The sequence below is a fragment of the Poecilia reticulata genome, chromosome 9 (genome assembly GCF_904066995.2).
Source record: "Poecilia reticulata chromosome 9, P_reticulata-male-v2, whole genome shotgun sequence".
NCBI classification, from domain to species: domain Eukaryota; kingdom Metazoa; phylum Chordata; class Actinopteri; order Cyprinodontiformes; family Poeciliidae; genus Poecilia; species Poecilia reticulata.
Genome location: NC_088838.1, coordinates 25,024,581 through 25,048,854, shown reverse-complemented (window position 1 = coordinate 25,048,854; position 24,274 = coordinate 25,024,581). Strand labels below are relative to the sequence as shown.

The following is a 24,274-nucleotide window of genomic DNA, read 5'->3' as shown; positions in this document are numbered from 1 at the left end:
GTAGAATTTTTGCACTAACTCTCTTGTTAGAAGACAATCCTTCTACTTGCTCTCCCACTTCTGCATGGCTATGACCCTTTGTAATGTCGAAAACTACTGAAGTTTGTATTAAAACAAACTTTACAGCTGAATGTAGCTCGGCTTAGCTGATGGCCATTGGAGACAGTTCGACTGGTAATATCACCAAGGTTGAAATCCGCAATTGGGAGACAGCGGCTCTTGAGGACAATGTACTGGACAGCAGGGTGTGAGCACCAACAGTCAAAAGGAAACGGGTGGGCGTGTTGACCCAGCTGGTGCCTAGGAAGCCATCAATTCCGACTCTCTTTCTGGACAATGTCCGCTCACTGGCTAAGAAAGTGGATTTGTTAGATTTGAGGCAAAGAGTTTCTGCAGAGATGAAGAACTGTGCCGTTCTTTGCCTAACGGAAACCTGGCTTAACAGCAACATGCCATACTTATCCTTCCAGATCAACGGTCTTCAGTTATTCCAAGCAGACCAACGGTCAGGAAAAACACGGGGAGGAGGACAACGTATGTAAGTGAGTGAAGGTTGGTGTACGAACTGTGGACTGGTTAACAGCTGTCAACCATGCTATCTGCCTCGGGAGTTTATTGCAGTGTTTGTCACCATTGTTTACATTCTGCTGGGTGCTAACGGCAACGAAGCATCAAAGGAGCTGTATGACATTGTTAGCTCACTGCAGATGAAGCACCGGGAGGCATTTTACGTGGTTGCAGGGAACTTTTACCATGTGAAATTGACGGACACTCTACCCAGTTTACCGGCATGTCATCCTTCTTACACTCTGTATTGTGTGTACACCAACATTCACGGTGCGTACAGAGCTCTTTCTCGCGCCCATCTTGGCCTCTCTGACCACATGTCCATCCTGCTGGCGCCAGCATATTGTCCGTTGACGACACAGATTAGGTCAAGGAAGAAGACAGTCGCTGTGTGGCCCAGGGATGCAGCCTGTGTGCTCCAGGACTGTTTTCAGTCCACAGATTGGCAGGTCTTCAGAGAGGTGGCTCCTTATGCACACCCCTTCAAATAAAGTGTTGCCTTTTTACTTTCTTTCACAGTAGTATGTTTATTAAAAGTTGATTTATTCTAATTCCTTCCAACATAAAAAATATTTCTCTCATGTTTCCAATAAACTAGAACACAAATTCACACAAATTCTCCACAATTTTGATATTTTTTTGATGTATCACGTTTACTTATTGTAAATAATGTGTAATTAAATCCAGTTTGACCAAATCTCAGCCTCACAGCAAACCTTTCTTGCTAATTGCCAATAAAAATCAAGACAAATTTAATGCAGATGTTAATGCAGTGTTTGATAACAAGGGCTCCAGTCTTTTCTGAATTCAACTTTAAGGAGTTATAACACAACCAAAATGAAGAATCTACAATTTAAAAAACCTAAAAACTGACATAAGCAGGTTGTGATGATACACTTTATGGCCATTAGAGGGCGCTGAAGCTCAGGATTTGCTGCGTCTTTTTTTCTGTTTGACAATGAAAGGTGCACCCAAACAAAAATGCTTTAAAGAAATCTCTGTTATGAAACACATGAAGTAATCAGCACAAAGAAAGAAAGAGAGAGAGAGAGCCAGGATATCTAAAAACAGCAGTGATTTTTACACTGCAAAAGCACACAAAAAAGTATTTTTGGTCTAGTTTCTAGTGTAAATATCTTGGTAGACTTGAAATAGCACAAACTAACTTAAAAGTAGTTTTTCAGCAAGACATAGAGACTTGTTTAAGTAAATAAATCCTTAATATTGATTAAAAGTCCTCGTTCCATTGACAGATAAATTAACTTAAAATATGTGAAAATGTCTTGCTATAAGTGAAATAATCTGCCAATAAAACAAGGACTTTTTCATAAATATTAAGGAATTATTTACTTAAAACAAGTCTCTATTTTAAGAGACTTGCTGAAAAGTTACTTTTACTTTAGCTTGTCGTATTTCAAGTGTACTAAGACATTTGCACTAGAAACTAGACTAAAAATACTTGGTAATATTCTGTGTTTTTGCAGGCTTCTATAGCATAGAGAGATGATGAAATCGCTCCTCCATGGGTTCGTGATGAAAACCCGTCTTTTTGCTTCACCTCGTCTCAACAGGAAGTGCCCTTTCCAAACTCTAAACAACATCCCCAGATATTTAAACTTCCTCTTCTAAAGCTTCCTACCTGAAATGATCATCATGGGAGCTCTTTGAGGCTTTTTCTGCTCCTGCAATATCTGCCTCTCTCCTTTTACTGCGGTTATAAGCTCCAATTAAACCCAAACTGAGCCTCACTTCCACCGCAGATAATCTCCTTCTCATGAATCCACCTGATCCGAAGTTCAAAGCAGCGTAATTAGAGCAGAAACTTTGGGAAACTTGCTCTTCATCCAACTTCTAAATATTTATCTCTTCCTTTCTTTCATGCTGAAGGCAGAATCCACCTAATGAACCAGTGGAGACCCAACGCAACCACATCTGGGCTCAATTATGGAGATTTAAACTGGGAATCTGTCAGGAGGACAGACAATTCAGAGAAGCCAAACTTGGCAGGAAGCAAAATAAAACAATTTTCCCTCAGCGGGGGACATCCATCATCAACTCCTGCCTCCTGCTGTCTCCCTGAAGAGGCGGTGTAAACAGTGGCGCCTGAGGCGTCCTCACCTGTCTCTGCACATCACACCAAGGGAGAAACTGGGACAATGGGAGACAGCAGGAGATTTGCAACAGAAAGAACAGGACTGGTGGTGAAAACGAGAAAATAAAGACAGGATGAACAGGGAACCAGGAAGAAAAACATCGAGTGTTATGAGAAGACGTGTTTGGGACGATTGGGACAAGACTGGAAAGCTAATAACATCACTGATTTACCTCTGTTTTCTTTCTCGTGGTTGAACTTTTCATGATAATAAAAAATGAATATTTTTCATCATAAGTAGACCACTTTCAACATTTACATATCTAAAGCCATGAAGGAAGTACTTAAACTCTTAAAAGTACAAACACAACATAGTAAATGTTACCAGTTAAATATTATCTCAATTGTTTTCAAATGTAAAGATTTTCAGATCCAAACAACAAAAACTATGAAACCTTACTTCCTTGTATATTTTTGGATAAGAAATATTTTTCTCCACGTCTGCAGGATAATGTATTGATAAAACCCATTATCAAACTGTTAACATAATAATATTGAACATTTTTTCACATAAATCAGTCTTTTTGGGATTTTGCTTTGGTTTGGTGATTTTTTTTGCAATGAAAATCACTAATTTTGTTGTGCTACCTTAGAAATAATCGCAAGAAATATTTACGCTTATGTTTGACAGTAAATGTAACTTTTTTTTTACTCATTGTATTGATGACGAACTTTAACTTGACATCAAGATAGGTTGAGGCAGAAGTGGAATAATAATTTAGAAATACTGCCACCTTCAGGTCGGAGTCAGCATCATTTAAATTTGATGTTTTTGACCATTTTTGCAGAAAATTTGGAATAAACTCACAATTATGCATCTTCACAAAACGTCTGGGGATCTGTTGATTTTGCATGAATTTCCACAATTGCAGAATCATGAAAAACTCAAGGGACTGACTGATGTAATTTGGCAGTATGCGGATAGAAACTGTTAAAATAATATTTTATTGCGTCCCTCTGGAGTATAGAGGGCCACATAAGAAGCCGCCATAGGCCAGATTTGGCCACTGGGCCTTGAGTTTGACATCTGTGTCTTAAAAGGATTTGCCGTCTTTGGCCGTCCAGCTAAGGTCACAAGTTTAGTGATAAAGTCTGAAAAACATTACAAAATGTGCCAGATCTGTGCTGATGTGTAGTAGAGCAACAACAGCGAAGATTAAAATCAAGACGTCTTGAGGACGGAGATTCTGTTTCTGTGTGCAGAGCGATTAAATAAATCCTTTACCACCTTCACTTGTCTTTATCGCACATTTTGGCCAGCGTTTCTGGCTTTGGTTGTCTTATCTTCTCTTTAAGATTCTCAATAAAGATTGAGCTGCTGCACAGCTGTAGGAAGGTGTGTGCCAGCAAAGTTCACAGCTTTAGTTGTCACCCATTTGACAGCACAGAATCTGAATGTGCTGCTAAAAGCTTCTTCCACATGAAGAAACATCAGGACAAACCAGAGGGAGCGTGCAGAAGGAAAACACCAAATGTCTCCTTTTGATTCGCTGACCTGTGAGGGGTTTGCCTTCAGGCCTCCTGCAGTGAGCACAGCCTCTAAAATTAGCAGTTTTAGTTAAAAACACCACAAATACAGCTCTAGGAAAAATTAAAAGACCACTTAAAATAATCAGTTTCTCTGATTTTACTTTTTATAGGTATATGTTTGAGTGAAATGAACATTGTTCTTTTATTCTATGGACTACTGATAACATATCTTGGAAATTCCAAGCAAAAATTTTGTATTTATTTGCAGAAAATGAGGAGGGGGAAAAAGACATTTTCTCATTATTTCATTATTTGAGTGCTTTCTGACCTCAAATAATGCAAAGAAAACAAGATCAAATTCATTTATAGACAATAATATTAATGTTTTAACTCAGGAAGAGTTCAGAAATCAATATTTGGTGGAATAACCAGGAGGTTTTCAGACGGGTTCAGTGCAGTGGGCTCTTTATTTTTTCCATAGCTGTATGTGTGCTACTTTATGCAAAGCTTGAGCTTCTGTAGCGCCCTCTGCTGCTCAAATGCGTCAGTAGTCAAATAGTTAATGACAAATTTAAGCTTTTACGCTCTTTTATTAGTAAGAAAAAAAATAACATCTAGTTCATTAGACCCCATCCGTTTCCGAAGACTGTCAACAAATTTAACTATCTGTAGCCATTTCCTGTCTTGAGAACAGACGTAAAGAATCCACCAACACTAATTGCAAAAAACGGTCCAAATATCATCTGCATATGATCCAATTTTTGTTACTTTTCTTCTTCCTCAAATCTTGAGCTGCATAAACTTCAAATCCTGCATTTTATCAGAGTGGGTTGTTTTCTTCCTCATTGGTTTGACCTCTTCACTCCAAAACCACCAAACATCACCTCTGCCTTTCTTCTGATGCGCAGCTTCGTCTCAGAGAAGCTATTTTTAGCTGCTCGCCATTATCGAGTCGAGGGTTTGATGACTGCCAATGCTCAGTCTCCATTTCCTCTGCACCGCTGACCTGAGGAAACTAGTTCACCTCTCCTTGTAAGGTCCTGCTGTTATTGAACAGATTTTACTCAATCTGGAAACAAAGAGCAGCAGGATAGAGTAGAACACAGATGCCCTTTGTAATAAGAACATTGTGAGGAAAACAGAGAAAGAAATGGCACTAGAAACTGGAGAAATAGGAAAAAATACAAAAAAAGTCTAAGAAAAGGAGAAAAACACCAAGACACAGGAAATACTGCAAATTCCAGCTCAAATCAAGGAAAATATTGGAAGAAAACTGAAAGGATCATTAAAAAGAAAGATTAAATAAAGTTGCAACTATAAACCAATCAGAGTATAAATCATGTAGAAGCAGAAATGGACCACTGGATGGAGCACTAAGGCTCCCACAAACCAAGAGTTTGAGTTGTTGAAGCAACAATGAATCTTGATAAATGTTTTCACCATGCCAACAAAAAATTAGTGGAGAGTTTTTCCTTTTCAGGGCTGCATCTATCTCAACCCTTAATACAATTTTTTTCCTGATTGTACTTTAAAGTTAAGCTTATTCTGATTCAGTGGTTGATTTCTTTTATTAATTCAGCAGGTAAATTATTATCTACGACAAAGTATTAGAGACTCAGAAATTTTGAGAATAATCTCAGAAACTTTCTAGAAAAAACTCTCAAGCTGCAAAAGTAAAAACTTTTAAGGAAAAAAAAAAAATTGAGATTTTGAGATTAATCTAAAAAAAATCTAGAGAGAAAAAAATAGAAATTTCTGAGTTTGAAAAGACTCAAACTATTAAAAAAACATTCTGATTTTATTTTACTTTTTTAGACAAATGTGGAGAATGAGACGATTTTTCAACTTTGAAACTCAGAAACTTCAGAGTTTTTTCTAGAAAATTTCTGAGATTAAGCTAAAAATTTCAGAGTTTTTGGCAGAAATTTACTTCTCTTTTTATTTTTATTTTCTATATGCCATGCCCCTAATATGCATCTAATTAATTCACTTCAAAATACTTCCGTAATTTAAACAACGTGACGTAAAAAGGTCCAGGCAGAAGCACAATACTTATAATTAAACCAAACCACCGAGTCATAGCCCGCAACAGTTATATAAAAAACCCACAAAGTATAAAAAGTACTAAACAGAAGCAGAAAAGGAAAGAAAACAATTCAAAACAAAAAAACAACACAATTTAAAGTTATTTGCCTTTGTAACCATCAAATATTTTCTTTTACATATTTTTTTAAAAACTCATAAATCCATCATTCCTTAAATTATTTCCAATGACAGGAAAATACCTTTATTGATCTATTTGTTTAGTCCTTTAAATGCCATATTTACTGTTCTTTAAAAGATTATTATAATACTCACTACAGAAGTATTTTCATTTATATTTTTATATCGTTTATACTTGTTCTCTCTTTCAGTAGTTCTTATTTTTTATGAATTTCTTGTATGAAAGGTTTTTCTTTTTACATACTCTTCGTCATTCCAGACTTTTCATTGTATTTTTCTTTAAACCAATACTTTCTAATGGGGCCATATTTACTGTATAGCTCAGAAAATGTAAATAAAAAAAGCATCATAGACTTGTGTCTTAAACATATAACTCAGGAAATGTTCTATTACTTAATAATTTTATCACAGTAATGCCATAAAAAGAGTCTAACTCAGAATAATCTTCTGATTTGTTTGGCTTTAGGGATAGAAAGTGTCTGTTTGTGTCAACAACAGAAAGGACCAACCAGAATGCTAACACTCTCCCAGCACATCTGATAGATGAGTGTGTGCAGCTCAATGATCTCCAGATACTTGACCCTGAGGTTTTCTGCCAGACACAATAAGTCAGTGGAGCCCACAGGGTCTCCATCCATCCGATCGGGTCGACAATCAATCTGAACGCGCTCCGTACGACCAGCTCCTGTGGATTCATTCGTGTCAGTCTCACCCGCTCTCTTTCCCGCTACGACATCTCACCTTTGTCCTGCGGCTGCGTGCTGGCAATGATCCATTTCACCAGGCAGCACTTCATCAGAGCTTTCCTGGAGAACCTCGGCTTCTGCCACTTCCCAGAGTTCTTCACCCGGCCCGGCGCTGGATCCACGCCGTTCGCATCTCCCAGAAGGCTGCCGTCCACCATCTTGCCGTCTGCCTGGTTGGAGGAGAGGAAAGAGGGAAGTTCAGATCAACACAGAAACCCAGGAGGACTAAATTACACAAAGCAGAAAAAGAAATCTGTTTCTTATTAGGTTTTGTGATTTTATATTTTACATATTTCTTTAATTGTTTTGTGAAACTTAAAGGTTATGCTTCCTGGGACAGGTTAGAATAGGTCTATGGGCCAAATAAAACATGTCCACTACATTTTATTAGTTTGTTTAGATGAGTAGATTTTGAGCTCCTTTCAGTATGAGCTGTTTAGAGTCTCTTGTCACTTTAAATCCAAATAAACTGCTGCTGGCCACGCCCCCTAACTCAACATTTACTCTCACACATGAAAACATCCGTACATCTTTGAAAAGCATTAGTAGAGCCTCCTGCACAACCAACAAGAACCCAGTACGTGGTTTCTGGGTGGTAAGTCAACAACAAACCATTTGTCTTTTCCATCAGCCATTGTACAGAGCATAAAGCGGTGAAGCCAGCTGACCAAACGGCCTTGAGCTCTGTTTGGGTTGCGAGGTGACAGGCGGAGCTCAGCTGCGGTTTCTAGGTAACGGCACAGCGCCTTCTGAATTTGATTTAAAATTCAGGAGGTATTTAAAAAACAGCTGGGAGTTTTATTTAAGCACTTGGGCTGCTTTTTGGAAGACGTTGAGACAAAAATGTTGGTGTAAAAAGTCTCCTTAAAGTTTGTCTGCATTTTCTTGTTTTTTAAATAGTGACAAACTTTCACAAAATTGTAAGAAACAAAACACTTTTCCACTCCATGTACTTAATAGTTCAGGTACTGAACTTAAAATGAGAGAAAAGTCAAGTCAATTTCAACAGATTTGATGCTTGGATGCGAAACGCAAACATTTAGATCATGACTTCTGCATGGTTTTGCATATAAACTCTAAATCAAACTGGACCTTTTCATTGTTGTTGAACAGAAACGGAACAGTGTGCTACAAAAACCGGCAATAATCAGTATGTTTCACCAAAATAAACCTTAAAGCTGTGAGGACCTTTAAATCATTTTTTCTACAGTATTTTTATGCAACACCAACCCATTGCAGCTCATTCATATTCTGCATTTCTTCAGAGAAGACAAAACTTTTCAGTTTCTCATTTTCTAATCCGAACACTGATTTGGTGTGGTGAGAATGACCTAAACTTTCCAGAAGCCACATTTAGCCGCTCCTGCAGAGATCGTGCATAGCAAACACATTTATTCAGAGAGATGGAAGATGAAAGAGGGGGAACACGCAGCTCTGTTTGTTCTGCTGGAAGGAGAGGAAAGAAAAGGATGATTGAGGAGAAGCGAACGAGGGAGGCGGGAGGACGGAAACGAACACAAACGCAAACAGTGGGGATGTTTAATGGCTATTTGATCCCTCGGGAGTCCGATCATGCAAATGCCTCTCTGGAAGGTAGAGAGAGAGAGAGAAAGCAATGGGATGCTGGAAGGTTTCTCGAAGAACCAAAGTCAATTCGCATAATGAATTGCTGACTGTCAGAGGAGTCGCAGGATTTGTTTTGATGGAGGAATCTTGGACTATTTCTGTGCAGCTTTGACGAAATGAATGCATCAGCATTCAGTGTCTTCTAAAAGTATTTGCACCCCTTACATGAGTGTCACATTAGAAACACAATGTTTTATGCAACACATATTACGTGGTATTCAACAATCACGTTAAATCCCAATAAAACACAGAGGTGCTGGTGATTTTAACGTCTAAAAATGTGGAAAAACTCTGAGCTATCCGAATATTGTACGAGCCAGTATAAATAACACAAACAGACAGAGCTGAACTGACTCATAACGCAGCGACAGCGCATCAAATTGGAAAGAGATGGCTGAAAATACTCTGTTTAGCCACTAATCTAATAAAGTGCATCAAGCGGAGGGGCATAATCTGAAAGCACATCAAAACTCACTTCTTTGAAGGATTAAATGAAAAGTCAGAATAGTTTCTGACGCCACTTTTCTGTGACACTCTGAAACCAAAATGCAGACAGACGCAGTGTAAACAAAAGGAAATTCAAAGCTGTATCAGTTGTTTATTCACGGGCTGCTGAACACGGCGGAGTTCTCCCGATCACGGCTCACATGCTCCCATTTCAAGCTTCTCTTCTGCTCCTTAATGCTCCGGCTGGCCCTGACCTGCGGCTGAAGAGTCTGAACAGCCTCTGAAACACACACTAACTCACAGCCACCCCGGCCCGTAAGGCAGAACAAACAGCCGCGACTCTGCACGCAAACACAGAGCACAGACACAGTATTATCCTCTGCTATAAATGATTGAGGATCAGCCGCCGAATAAATGTTGGTTTACATGAAGCATAAACTTTACATGATGCTACTCAAAACACAGAGACGTTTGGAGTTGATCTACAAAACGACTCTACACTGCAAAAACACAAATATTACCAAGTAGTTTTAGTGTAATTCCTAACACACCTGAAACAAGACAAAACTATCTTACAGGTAACTTTTTTTAGGAAGTTAAAGAATCTTGTTTTAAGTCAATAATTCCTTCATATTGATGAAAAAGAACTTGTTCTGCTGGCAATTTACTTTTCTTTTATGTTATAAATGAAATAATCTGCTAATGTAGCAAGTATTTTTTCATCAATATGAAGGAATTATTGACTTAAAGCAAGCTTCTATATCTTGCTGAAAAGTTACTTATGAGTTGGTTTTGCCTTGTTTCGTTTTGCACTAGAAACCAGAATTACATGGTAAGATTTTCTGTTTTTGCAGTGTAAAGATATAGACTAAACTTCCCAGTCTTTACTGAGAGGTTAACAAACTCCAGAACCAATATTTACTGTGGGAAAACTTTGCCAATGAAACATGCAGCCCAATATGTCAGAGCCTGAGGGAAAGCCACCGAAAATACCACGAGAATCTGAACTTGACCTGCTTCTGAACATTTTGATCTGTTTTTAGCTCTTTACTGGCTTGCCCAATCAACTTGATATAATTTTGGTTTATTTGAACCGTTTTTAATGCGACTCCTCCATTGAGGTCAGTTAACCAGGAGAGACCCTAAGGATGTTTTCACACCTGAGAGTCCAGTAGACTCTGATTGATTGGTGACCAAAATATGTGTTACATTTTCAGGTTTGTTGTCTCCACAGTTCGGTAGTAACTAGTTACATTTGCAGTCACATTTACTTGAGTAACTTTTTTGAAAGGATGTACTTGTAAGAGTATTTTTACTTCACTGTACTTTTAACTTTTACTTGAGTAATTTATGAAGTATTTCTATTTCTACTCTTACTTGAGTAAAATGTCTGGATTTTCTACCCAATGAATGAAGAACAAACATGTTTGAACCAAAATTCACCAGACACGCACCTGCAGTTTTTGTTAAAGTTTCATAAGTTTTATATTTAAATAAACTGATTTGTAAACATTATTTTTTGCTTAATTTTGCTATTTTTAGCTACTTATATGAATTATTGTCATTTTGGTCCTTAAAATACCAAATTTTCCACTTAACTTTATATTTTGGTCTGTTCGATGATGCAATTTCTAAATATTAAATTATCTATTAGTTACCTGAATTTTTACAAAATACTTTTTACTCTACTTGAGTATAATTCTTGGGTACTCTGCCCACCTTCGCCTGATTATCCAAACATTAGGACAAGAGGTGAAACATCTTTAGAAACAATAAAATACATCAACTGAACTTCTACTTTAGGGATAATATTATCTAGATGACTGAGAATCATCATCATCACAGTTAATTTCCATCAAAATCTAAAAAAAAAGTTTTCATCTTTGAACGTTAAATCTTGACAGCTTTTAATATTGGCTAATAAGCTAAGGGTTTATGATGAGCATATGACACACGTCCTGCTCACACAAAACAGTGATTTATATAAAATAAGACAAAGTGACATTTAGAGCCTTGTTGCCAAAATGCTTTGTTCAGTTTCCATTAAGGTAACTGTGAGATTATAGCAGAACAGAAGACGCCAAAGAAGAAGAGTTTGTTCACGGCAAGATTAGTTTCAACTAAATGAAACTTTTAGTTCAGCTTTGGAAATGTTTGACCTTCCAAACTGTCACAATTTGACGTGTAAAATACAAAACTTGGCTTGTTGGACTGGAAAAACCTTTTTCCTGCTCTCAGTTCAATCAGATTGATCTGTCGTGAAAATCAGAGACGCTCCAATTGATCCACTGGGTTACATTTAATAAAGCCCAGACTACACAGAGAATGGAAAACAACAGCCATTTCATTAGCACCTCACATTAATATTTATTATGTCTCTTCCCTCTGGATGTCTGTATATCTCCATCCTCAATTGCTCCATCTCATCACTTCCCCATTATTTCCAATTTATTTCTCTGTCAATCACTCCTTCTTCTGCTCTCCTCCTCGAAGGCCTTCTTCTCCCACCATAACGTCACCTGCCACCAGACTGCAGGACAGGTGAAGCAAAGCAGGATCCATGGGAGACTCTGCCTCTGCAAGCATGTGTGTGCTTTAACAATGCCAAAAAATGAGACGAGGAACACAAGGAGGAGCAGCGAGTGACAGATAGTGACAGCACAAAGGAAGAAGAGCAGCGCATACAGCAGCCAGAAAAAGATAAAACCGTATGCACGATCCAGGATCTCCAGCAGTGGTTTCATATCTCTATTGTGTAAGAAATGACACAACAAAGTTTGCTTATTTTGTTGGCACAATGTGTGCAGCAACAGCAGGTTGAAATAAACAGCTAGAAATAAAAAGAATCATTCATTTATTGTCTACACACTGAGCCTCTGCCTCACAGATTACTGCCTACTAAACCCCTCCAGACTAGCGGCAGCAGCAATTAGCAGACACCTGGTGGAACTGAACGTTTACTGAGCTTAGCAAACAAACTGCTTCTCAGTCCAACACTTCTAAGAACGGCTGTAAATGGCATAGTAAAGGAGCATTGTTCTGATCAGGAGTGGAACGTTCTTAAAGAGACAGAGACCTAATTTCAAGGCCTTAAATTGTGAAGTTACATTTCTTTTAAAGGGGACTTATGCAAAATTAAAAATTAGCACAGTGTTGTTCTTCCATTTGGGTTTCAACTGCTTCTAAAAACAGCCTGAGCACACACAAAAAAACATCCACCAATTTTTTTGCAACAAGTTAATGTGTTTTGGTGTCTGAAAAATGAGCTTTTCCCCGATGGTTAAGTCACATTTGACGGGCACTGCGCCGTTACCTAGCAACCCCAGCCAAGCTCACTCGGTCACCACCAACCTAAGATGAGTTTAAGAAAATTTGGTCAGCTGGTTTTCAAATTCAAAAATACTTTTGAATGTGAAAGTTTAATTTGATTTAATTTCCCTTTAATTTTCCAAAGGGAAATATTAGTTTTATGCACTGTACAATGGCTGCTGGAAAATAATTTTTTTTTGCTTTTTGACTTACCATTCAGAAACCATTTATTGCATTCATGTTGGTTGTGCAGGAGGCTCTACTTAGGTTTTTCAAAGATGATTAATCAGTTAGTTAAATGTTAATTAAAATGAGGTTCATAATTTCCATTCCGATGATTAATATTTTGTCAAAGGGGAATTTTGTTCATAATCCTTTTTATTATGGTGTCCATTGTTTGTGGTTCTTATTTTCTTTCAATGTATTGTTTTTGTTTGTGATTTATTTTGTATTTTTAAAATGCCTTCTAGGTGCAGTGTTCTGCACAAAATTAAAATTTGCTAGTCTTTGAGAAAGGACATTATTATTATGTCACTATCATTATATCAGCTGAAAATGGTCTGAAAGAACAAATTTATCGTTTAGCTCAATCATTTCTGAGACAATTTGTCATCCAGTGAAATTTGCAATAGTGAAAGCTCAGGTGTACTGGCATTGTTATGCTATTATCATTATTGAAAATGATCTCAAAATGACAATATTATTGATTATCAGGACAATATATCAACTTAGTTTTTGTGACAGGCATATATGGAAATCACGACCAACCAAGTTTTTTTTAATTAAGACCAAAAACAAATCAGTCAGTCTTCCACAGAAGAAAAGGATCACAGATGCTGGAAGGTGGCTGGAGACAGTCTGATGAAATGTTGGAAAAAAGCCACCGTTTGGCTCCAGCTTGCTGCACATAATTTCAAACAGACCTGTGACCTTTACTTTAAGTTGATACAAATATCATGATTTCTCTATATGTTCTTGTGATGACTCAGAGTTCTGTCTATACGACTGATGGTCGAGAGCCAAGACTATTTGTGTCCTGAGCGATTGGGCCTCTCAGTGTGGCTGTCAGTGCGAATCAGCGCAGCGTCTGTGGGAGGATAGCACATCCATATGGACCGCATGCTGTGTGTGTTTGCGTGTGCTCGACTGTGACGGACACAGAGTGTGTGTTGCATTGATGTTTGAGCCTTCATGGGGAGACAGACTTAATTCTCTGGGGAGGCTCTGAGCTCCGGAGGAGCGACTTTTCAATTAACAACTGTTCATCCTCTTATCTCTTTAACACACTCACACAAATCAAATCGCCCTCTTTTAGCTCGCAATTTCTCATTATATTGGTCAGATTTTAAATAATGTTTAACACAATTGTGTGGGAGTGTCAACTTTACAGCTCTATGTCATGTTTTAGACCTTAATATGTATATTTTACTTTAAAGGAACATCCTTTTTATTTTCTGCAACCAAATTTAATGTAGGTAAAATCGATCATCATTCTTATTTTTGGCAACAGTAGAAAAGTTTGAAATATCTTTTAATTTAATATTTATCTTCAGGAGTTTAAAGATGCTTAGAGCAAATTGTAGCCAAACTCGGCAAGAAGTAAATCTAAATGTGATTTTTTTTTTGTATTATTTACTGTAAAGTTTTAGAGTCAGGGTGTCCAAAGTGCAGCTCGGGGGCCATTTATGGCTTTTGCACTGATTTTGTGTGGAACCTCAGTCAAAATTCAACAATGGTACAAATATGGTATGCCAACACAAACAGTTGATTTAAAAAGTTGGAAACTTTTTAAATAGATTTTAATATTTAAATCTTCTTAAATTAGAAAATGTTTCTTTCAACAAAAAAGTTTTTGTATTTTCTTAATCATGTATTTTTGCTTGATTTGTTTATTTAGGAACAATGTTAATATGTTAACGTATTTAACAAAATGATTCAGAGAAAAACACAGAAACACCTAGAGACCAGAAGTTTGATGACATATCAAACCTAAATTTAAAAGTATCGGTATTGATATCGGTATTGATGTTGTTATTCGGCCCTGTAACTAATTGGTATTTATGCTCCTAATGTGTTCAAACTTCCTTGAACTTTGTAATTGACAGCCATCTTGGCAGGCAGTTGCTATGGAGTTGCTATGACAACAAAGCCACAAGCTTAGAGCCAGCTCTCTCCTCATTCTTAACTAACTTATAAGCAATATAATTAAAAGTACATTACAACTATTAAATGTAAAAGTACATTACAACTATTACTCACTACAGTACTCTGCCCACCTCTGTGTAATACTCAGGTAAATATCAGTGATATGATATTTACTTACAAACTAATTAGCAAAAGTAGCTTAGCTAACATAGCTTTTACATGCTACATATTTTCTTTGTGTTGGTCTCATAGCCATGGGTCCGCCATCTTGACACGTCCGGTTCAGAACTGTGTATTGGATCAATACCGAAATATGCAATATCGCACACTCCTACCATAAAGAGCATTAAGACAAAAAAACAAAAAGAAAACTCTGTAATGGTTTATAAACTAAATAGATTACTAAGTTTCGTGGCAATCTGTTTCTGCTACAGCAGACAGCTCTTCTGATGTGGGTTCTGCTGAGCCCATCCACTTATAGGATAAAGTTACTAGAACTGTTCAATTATTTAATGAGTCTAAATTTGCCAATCACACAATCTATTTAACAGGTGGGTCCCACAGACGAGGTGTCAGCTGCATAACAAAGCCGTCTGTCCCTGCAGTCAGTCTGTCTGCATGCCGTCACTGATCTGAGCAGGTCGGCAGAATGAGGCCCTCCTGAGGAAACAGGCACCATTAGGAAAGATCAGCCTGAAACCAGGTACCTGTCAGGAGTGACATAACACCGCAAAAACACAAAATCATAACCCCTTTTGTCCAGTTTCTACTGCAAATATTTTCACTTTAAACAAGACAAATAACTTTTCAGCAAGCAATGTATATACGCTTCTTTTAAGTTAATAATTCTTAAACATAAAATACAAATGGTTTTCACTTGTTTAAATTTTAATTTTAAATGTTCTAATTTTAAATGTTTCATTAACTCTAAGCAGAAAATCATCAAAAATGAACAGAAATCAAGCCTTTTAAACACCAGCCGTACCCTAAGTAAGGTAGTGAAGTCAGTTTTCTTTGACTGGTACCGACATCAGAACATCACTTTGTTGCAGGAGAGAAAAGAAAATCTGCTTCTTCTCTTTCGGTTTTATTCCTGAAGAGACATCTGAAGCAGGGAGTGTAGCTTTTGAACAGAATTTGAAGATATTTGTTCAAAGGACATCAAGTCTGAGCTGGAAAATGACTTTGGAGGGAGAGCAGAGCATATTTGCATGATCTATCTCCCAAGAAGTCATAACTTCCTGCACAGTGCAGGATTTGTCAGAGGCTACCAACATAATTTGAACACTGAGCATCTGGAGGATCAGCTGAGGAATCAGAGTAAAATTAATGTTTGTTAAATTATTGAGTTATTAAGTTACCAATATATCTCGTTTCTGTCAGTAATCCAATAGAATATTTGACATCGGGAGGTTTAAGAATGTTTTCATGGATGAAACCAACATATTTGTAGGTTGCTATTCAATATAGAAAAACATTTGCCGTACCGGGCTGCACAGTGGTGCAGTTGGTAGAGCTGTTGCCTTGCAGCAAGAAGGTCCTGGGTTCAATTCCTGGCCCCGGTCTTTCTGCATGGAGTTTGCATGTTCTCCCTGTGCATGCGTGGGTTTTCTCCGGGTACTCTGGTTTCCTCCCACAGTCCAAAAACATGACTGTCAGGTTAATTGGAATCTCCAAATTGTCCCTAGGTATGTGTGTGTGTGTGCATGGTTGTGCGTCTCTGTGTGTTTCTGTGTTGCCCTGCGACAGACTGGCGACCTGTCCAGGGTGACCCCGCCTCTCGCCCGGTACGCCAGCTGGAGATGGGCACCAGCAACCCTCCGGACCCCACTGAGGGACAAGGGTGAAAGAAAATGGATGGATGGATTTGCCGTACCTCTGAGGCTCCATTTAAGAAGGATCCAACTCAACGTTTACACATGGACGTGAAAATGGCTGTGAACAGATGCACAATTATCTGAAAATTCCTCCTTATTTGGCAATAAGTTAAAAAACATTAACTTATTGCCAAAATACAGCCGGGTTATTTTTCTAAGCACTTGGCTGTTTTTAGAAATGGCAGAGCAAAACAACAAGTATAACAACATGCAAAATATGAATTTTGCATAAAACATCCACTTTAAAGGACAGAAGAAGCGAGATCAAATAAAAATGATTTAGTTTCCAGCATAAACTGAGTATTTTTCATCCTGAAGATCTAGTGCATTACTAATGTTTTAAGACGGGGGAAATTCAGCTTCGCCTTCTCTGACAGCCTCTCTCATGCCGCTGAAATTGGGTCAGAATGAGAAAACAACTGCTCATTATATTATTTAAAATAACTGAAGTGAGTCAAGCACTGGAAACACGAGGCCCTCGGATGCCTCACAGCAGGATTCAATTCCAACACCTGCATGTTGACAGTCAGCCAGAGGAGAACACTATAAATGTTTCAAGCTTGTTTATAATGCAAACTTCTAACAATGACCCCAAACTGCAACAATTTTTAAACTACGATTTACATAATACTGAAGAAAAAAAAAAAACTCCACCAGTCAAAACAAATTGAAGTAAAGTTACCTGTTGGCTGGCTGAGGTGAAGCAGATGAGAATATTTGTGGGTTTACATTAATCAGAAAAAATAAGAGTTTTGGGAATTTGACATAAATATTGTTTAAAAGTCTGACACGGAATGATTATTCAATAACTAATGCAATTCAATAATAATACATTAATACAAAAACTAAAGGTCAAGACAAAAATAAATATATAGTCTCTCTCTGTGCGCCGGTGCAATTGAACCCTAATAGTGTATTCTTACAGCCTTACTTGAATCACCAATGCATTACTTACAGCTGCCTGTATTTATACATATTTAATATATTTTCATGTCTAATAAAGAAACACAAAACTCTTTGAAATTAAATATATAATTTCTTCTTTCTTACTAAATTACGTAGCGATTGTTTATTTGAGTACAGTACATCCACGCTGCAGGCGTAATTGTGTCTAGTATTTGCACAACTTTCCCAGTCTGAGGTTTGTGCAGTTTTTAATCCGTGCTTTGAATGCTACTCTGGAAATCTCAATCTGATCTCCTTCACATTCTGACTGCTCAGTGCTTCCAGTATGATTTTTGGTATGAGCCGGATATGCATCAACAGGCATCTCAGATACATTATGACAGGAAGTAGCTGGAAGGCATTTGGCAACAATATAGTCTAGAAGAATTGGAGGGTGAGCACAAACTGGTCAAAATGGACATCTGAGAGGAAGAAAGACAACAATCCAGAGATTATAAATCAAAACTGCAAAATAGAACTGCATGCCGGATCCTTCAGGTTTCCTACACAAAACAGGAAAAACATCCATCCATCAATCCATCCATGTTGTTTATTTATAGATGATTTGATAATCACTAAATAGGTATTTACTAGGATTCTTAAATAATTTGTAAAACTGCCATTCCCACATTATCATTACTTCATAAAAAACCTTGTATAGAATATTTTAATAATTGATTTTAAAATGGACTTAAAATGACAAAGACGCCTGCAAAGGTTAATCTAGAAATACTTGAAATTTGGCCATAAAAAGTGAGTTCAATCCCTGAAAATAAGTGTTCACCTCTCAGTGGTCATAAGGTTATGTTGAGTTTATCATATTATTTATCTTGAAAATGTTTGATTTATTGTTCTCTTGATAAATTTCACTTAATAATGTTAAATAAATAAAAAACTAAAAGTATTGTTGGATTTTTAAAACTATTTTCTCCGTTTGTTCCACAAGAGTTTCAATAAATATCAGTAAATTAAAAAAAAAATTAAATGCAGTTACTGTGTGCAGCTTTGTGACTTAAATGCCACTTCCTAAGTGGCATCAAGAACAGCATTTGTTTTGTGGCATGAATGCTGTGCCGTGCAGTCACCGCCGTACAATAAATTATAAATAGTTTTTACTGGTCATTTGTATTATCACGATAGAACCTCAAGATATTGCGATAAAATTCTAAGTCCATATCGCCCCCCCTTTCCGATATGAAATAATTCTGTTAGCGATTTATGCACACAAATAAAAGGATTCCGAGAATTAGCTGCTTCCTTTAAATAAAACAAAGATGTAATCCGAATCTTGTAACAGGTTGTTTCTTATTTCCATCGCAGAGAGAGAAACCTTCAAAAAACTCAACCAGAGTGGATTAACGAGCGGCGCTTTGCGAGGCGCAGGGAATCACTTTGAGCCTTTTTACATTCCAGTCTGCTCGATCCAGACTCTGCTCGTTGTTGGGGACTGATCTCCCAACCTGCTCCCCTGAGCCAGGAGGAAAACACGCACACGCATGATTTCAGACACATAATCCCACTCTCTCCCTGCTGCTCAATAAGGACTGGAGGCGCACACGTTACCAGCAGCTTTGAAGACACGTGTGACGCTCGGAATCACGAAGAAAAAGTGACCACGTAAAAAAAAAAAAAAAAAGAAAAAGAAAAAAAAAAGCCTGGACTCAATGAGTGAGAGGAAAAGTCACGGTGATGCCGAGTGAGACACTTGGTGTCCGCAGGGTTTGCGCTGCGCGCAGAGCGAAGCGTCTCCTCCACATGCAGCTTCCAGCTGAACTGCAATTACATAACTTCACTAAGAAACTCCGCTTTGGGCAAAAACTGGCAGCAAACGAGCTCAAAGAGATCACGGAGGGATGTGCAGGGACACGACGAAAAGCAGAAAGAAGCCAACAAGTAGCACAAGTGAGCAAACGGTAATTTAACTATTGATTTTCTGGGATTTTCCGTCTACAACAGACAAGATTTTATTTTATAAAATACGAATATTAAAGATGTTTGAGACCTACCTGCATGGTGCTTTTTCCCAGAGATTCCCGTGGAGAGTGTGTCCTCTTTGCGCGGAGCCTCAATCTGACTGTCGCTCCTTTGGATGCGAAGGAATGTGTGCGCACACATTTATCCACACACACACACACACACACACACACACACACACACACACACACACACACACACACACACACACACACACACACACACACACACACACACACACACACACAGGGATTCACGAGAGGGTGGGGTGCAGCAGGGAGCGGCTATACAGAGGACACAACTGGACATCCATATTTTAGAGACGTGGGGAAAGCCACCAAACTGCCTGTGGATTTATTTATCCAACAAGTTAACCTGTAACATCTGGGCAGATGTGCAACATTAACCCTCACAGCTGGACTGGTGCAGCTGCTGCTCTTTAAATGAGATTAATGTGGTACTTTCTCCATCTTTGGAGATTTCCCTCACTGTGTGGTGCTCAGACTTTTATATCACACACTTATTGCCACTTTGCAGCTTAATGGAGGCTAATAAGATCTCACTACTGATTTCATTAAAGACTTCAACATCATGCTTCAGAGTCATCATTAGCTAACACTTTTCGTCTACTGGTAGGAATGGCTTTTATCTCTTGATTGTGTGAGAGAACAAACTGGGTAGCCAGTCTATAGCTCTGGATAACTCAAAGATATACAGCAAACCAGGAATGCACAAATCAAGTCAATAAGTGGGTATGCATTACATGAAATGCATAGGAGCGCTGTGCAAAAGAGAGAACCCACAACTACAGCAAAATACCTTATTGTCAAGGATTTGGCTGAAGCTGGTAAAATGTCATTACCCAGAGTGAAACAAGTTTTCTACCAACATGGACTGAAAGGCCGCTCACTGTGGAAGAAGCCATTACTTCATAAACAACATTACAAATAAGATTACGGTTTGTAAAGACAGAGAGACAATGATTACTTTAGGGCTACATTCACATACTGAGGCTCGATTCAGATTTTTTGCAGAAATCAAATTTTGTTTTGTTGGCATTTACACTGTTAATGAGTGGGAGGATTTACATTTACACTCAACACTGTTGACTACGACATTTTACTGTATCGACTGGAGAGTTGGGTCAGACTCTGCGGTCCAGTGCTCAACTGGTTTGAATCTTACATAAAGAACAGAGATTTCTTTGTTTCAATTGGAAACTTCTCATCAGAGAGGCGAAAGGTAAAATGTGGGGTACCCCAAGGTTCAATCCTAGGACCCCTTCTTTTCAATATTTATATGCTCCCACTGGCTAAAGTTATAACAGGACATAGGATTAGCTACCACAATTATGCGGATGATACACAGCTCTACATCACGATGTCACCAGGTGACTCTGAACCCATCCAATGCTTAGAACAGATCAATGACTGGATGTGCCAAAACTTTCTCCAGCTGAACAGAAACAAAACTGAAGTTATTATCTTTGGACCTAAAGAGGAACGAACTAGAATCAATGCACAGCTTCAGTTATTACAACTAAAAACCAGCGATCAGGCCCATGTCTCACTACAATAACATAAAAGTTGGATAAAATGCAACATGGCCGCTTTGACTGCAGACACTTTGAAAACAAACGGATGAATATCCGAATTGGCATCACATATGGAAGTGGCACAGATCAGATCAGAACTGAATCGGTCATTACTGGTGAAAATCTTGCATATATGTCGCATATGATGTGGAAAAATAAGGGATTTTGTTCGCATTTGCCAGCTGTGTGGACAGTAACCTAAATGATGGAGACAGATCTTGTGGTTTGATGAAACTAAGATTGAAATGTTTGGCCATAATGACCATCATTAGAAAAAACGGGGGGAAAGCTGTAAGCCTGAGAACGTCGTCCTAACTGTGATATATGAGGTGTTGCGTGGGCGTTTTACTGCAGGAGATAATGGTGCACTCCATAAAATTGATTTTTCTTATAGAGAAAGAATATATTAAGCAGAGATATCGAAGCAGCATCTCTGCACATCAGCTAGGAAGTTAAAGTGGGTGCAAAGATCAGATCGGTCTTCCAAACAGACCCTGTTTATTAAAATGCAGCTTAAACACTCACATGTTAAAGCTTTAGATTGTGTACAAACTATAAGCACACACTTAGTTTTGCTTCTAATTTAAAAAGCTGTCAAATCTGGTTTAATAAAACTTTCCACTGCAGAATTTTAAATTAATTTCACAACAACTTGAGCTGTTTTCATTAGTAATTAATTTAATTGTTAGACTGCTGCACAAATGTTATTTTTCTATATTTAGGCAGCGAAAGAAGTGACAAAAACACAACTTATATAAATTAATTCATCTCTTTTCTCCCCCTGTCATCATTGCAGCAAATTTAAGATAATGTGAGGAAGATGCTCTCTTTTGTGTGTTTGTGTTACATGATTGTCACGAGAGTCTTTCAGAGAGAAATGCAATTAACGCCCTGCTAGAGAAACCATGTGTGCCTGGTCAGGAGCTAAATCAATTTAGTCGACGCCTTCCTGTAAAGCTGCCTGCAGCAGGAAGGAGGAGGCAGCAGAACCGGGCCAAACGGCGACGGAGGGAGGTCAAGCTTCTTCGCACATCACACTGATTGTTTAATGAGCAGCCTGGAAATGTTACCGTCCTGCAGGGCGTAAGAGGGGAGGCAGCCTTTCCAATTAAGCTGATTCCTGTTATTCAACTAAGCTGGAAAAGAAACAACCTGAAAACACAAACTCTTGCTGTAAAACCGACAGATTAGGACTGAACTCTTGAAGCGCTTTTCTAGAAACACAAAGCCACATTCACCCCGTCACAGACTGCTGTGCTGATTGGATCAGGAGGCAACTACTTTTTAAATATTTGTTAAAACTGTCACTATGTTGTGACAGTTTGCTGTGAGGCAGATAATCTGTAAAAATGTTGATCTCCTCCACCCCTCCCAGTGGAAAAAGAACCAATCAGAATCAAGAGGAGGGTCTTAGTGCTGTCAATCATCCTCATGTACTCCCTGCTCAATGTCCTAACGGTGGAAAAACAACTTATTGTTCCAGGAAGACTATTTATGGAAGTTATGTTATTGCAGTATTATATTATCATCAAGTAAAAACACAGAAAAAAATTATTAAATTGGGTTTAAAATAATGAATTAAAATGAGGGAAAGTGTCAATTATAGAGAACAAGGATGTGTGGAAACCAAAGTAGGAAGATTAGTGAGAAAACATTGGAGATGTATGTAAATATTTAAGTGGGAAATAATAAAATGTTTATAATTAATTAAAAAAAACACACACACTAAAGTGTTACCCAGCAAACACAGAAAATGTAAATATGAAACAATAAAATCTAGAATAGTAGAGATCAATATTCTTAGAACATGACAGCTATTACAATTATTGTAAACAACCTGAATAGCAAAAAATAATATAAATATATAATGGAAAAGTTACAGAAATCAAAGTAAACTGAGATTTTAAATAACTTTATATTCATCTTTTCGGAGGAGGTTTAGTTTGGTTACGGTGTCACTCCGACTAAAAGCCTTTGCATACTTTTCTGGGTCAACATTTTAAAAACACAGTTTGATCCTTGTTTTAATAAAATATGAAAGTCAAGTACTTCGGATCAGACTCTTTCAGCTGGATCAGTGAATCCCATCACTGTATGTGGTACCTCATTAAATATGCTGTCTGAGCCCGAAGTGAAACACAAAATTTACTTGTAAAACACAAACCAAGACAAGTTAAAGCTAAATAAAATCTCTGGTTATGAAAATTTAATATTAGTGTAGCTGTATCTCTCATGAGACACACTGCACATAAATAAATGCCTTCAAGAGGATTGAATGACTTATTTTTGTAAAGCTATTTAATGTGAATTGGTTCATTAATAATAAACTGCATTAAACTGAAGAGGCTTAAAAAACAGCGATGTTTCACCTGCACATTTATTTTATAAAGCATCTTTTAGGGCAGTATTGTACATCGTTTCTGCTGAATATCTTATAAACATTTTATAATGTGACAATTATTTCTTTAAGGACAGAATCATCATTACATTTAGCTGCTGTTTGATAAAAGTAAAACCAGTCCTACACAATAAAAACCCTGTTACAGGTCCAGAGAGAGACATATTATTCCCGTAACTGAAGATTTTATCTCTAAAGAGACTTTTTAACTAACTGGATTTTTTTGACAGAACCTCAGATCTAATCGTGTTATCTTAATTTTATCTCCTCTCTGCCATGTTATCTCCACACACACACACACACACACACACACACACACACACACATACACACACACACACACACACACACACACACACACACACACACACACACACACACACACACACACACACACACACACACACACACTTTACTGTCTTGTCAATGTAAATATATGTTATCACAAACACTGAGCATCGTTTGGAGGTCAGTGAAGGAGACTTTTGTGTTATTCTGGATGAGTTGTTTCCCTGGTTTTCTTTTATTTATCCCCTCACACACATCAGTATGTCTTCCTCACAGTGAGGAAGGATCAGAAACGGCTACCAGAGAGAAAGACTCAGTGGGACAAAGTAAAGGTCGGCTCCATCTGCAGCTCAAACCGGAACAACATGATGGGTCACAAACCCTTAAATTTTGTTAACAAGCTCAGCTGGGACAGATGGCTCTGATTTCTGTCTCTACATTAATGAGTCTGAACTTACAGTGTCTATAAAAAAGTATTTATTTTGTTTACAGTGTTTATCGATTTTGCAAATC

General features: G+C 37.8%; 1 protein-coding gene across 1 annotated transcript in view; it reads right to left on the bottom strand.

The window, feature by feature from the left end:
- kcnip3b (Kv channel interacting protein 3b, calsenilin) overlaps positions 1-19,615 on the bottom strand; it is a 41,437-nt gene extending 21,822 nt beyond the window's left edge. The window contains exons 1-2 of the mRNA XM_008418185.3: positions 19,514-19,615; positions 7,154-7,328 (exon numbers count right to left, since the gene is read on the bottom strand). Of these exons, the coding sequence (XP_008416407.1) occupies positions 7,154-7,328; positions 19,514-19,519 (181 nt within the window). The 5' untranslated portion in view covers positions 19,520-19,615. The remainder of the gene's footprint in view (positions 1-7,153; positions 7,329-19,513) is intronic.
- Between the last annotated feature and the right edge of the window lie 4,659 nt (positions 19,616-24,274).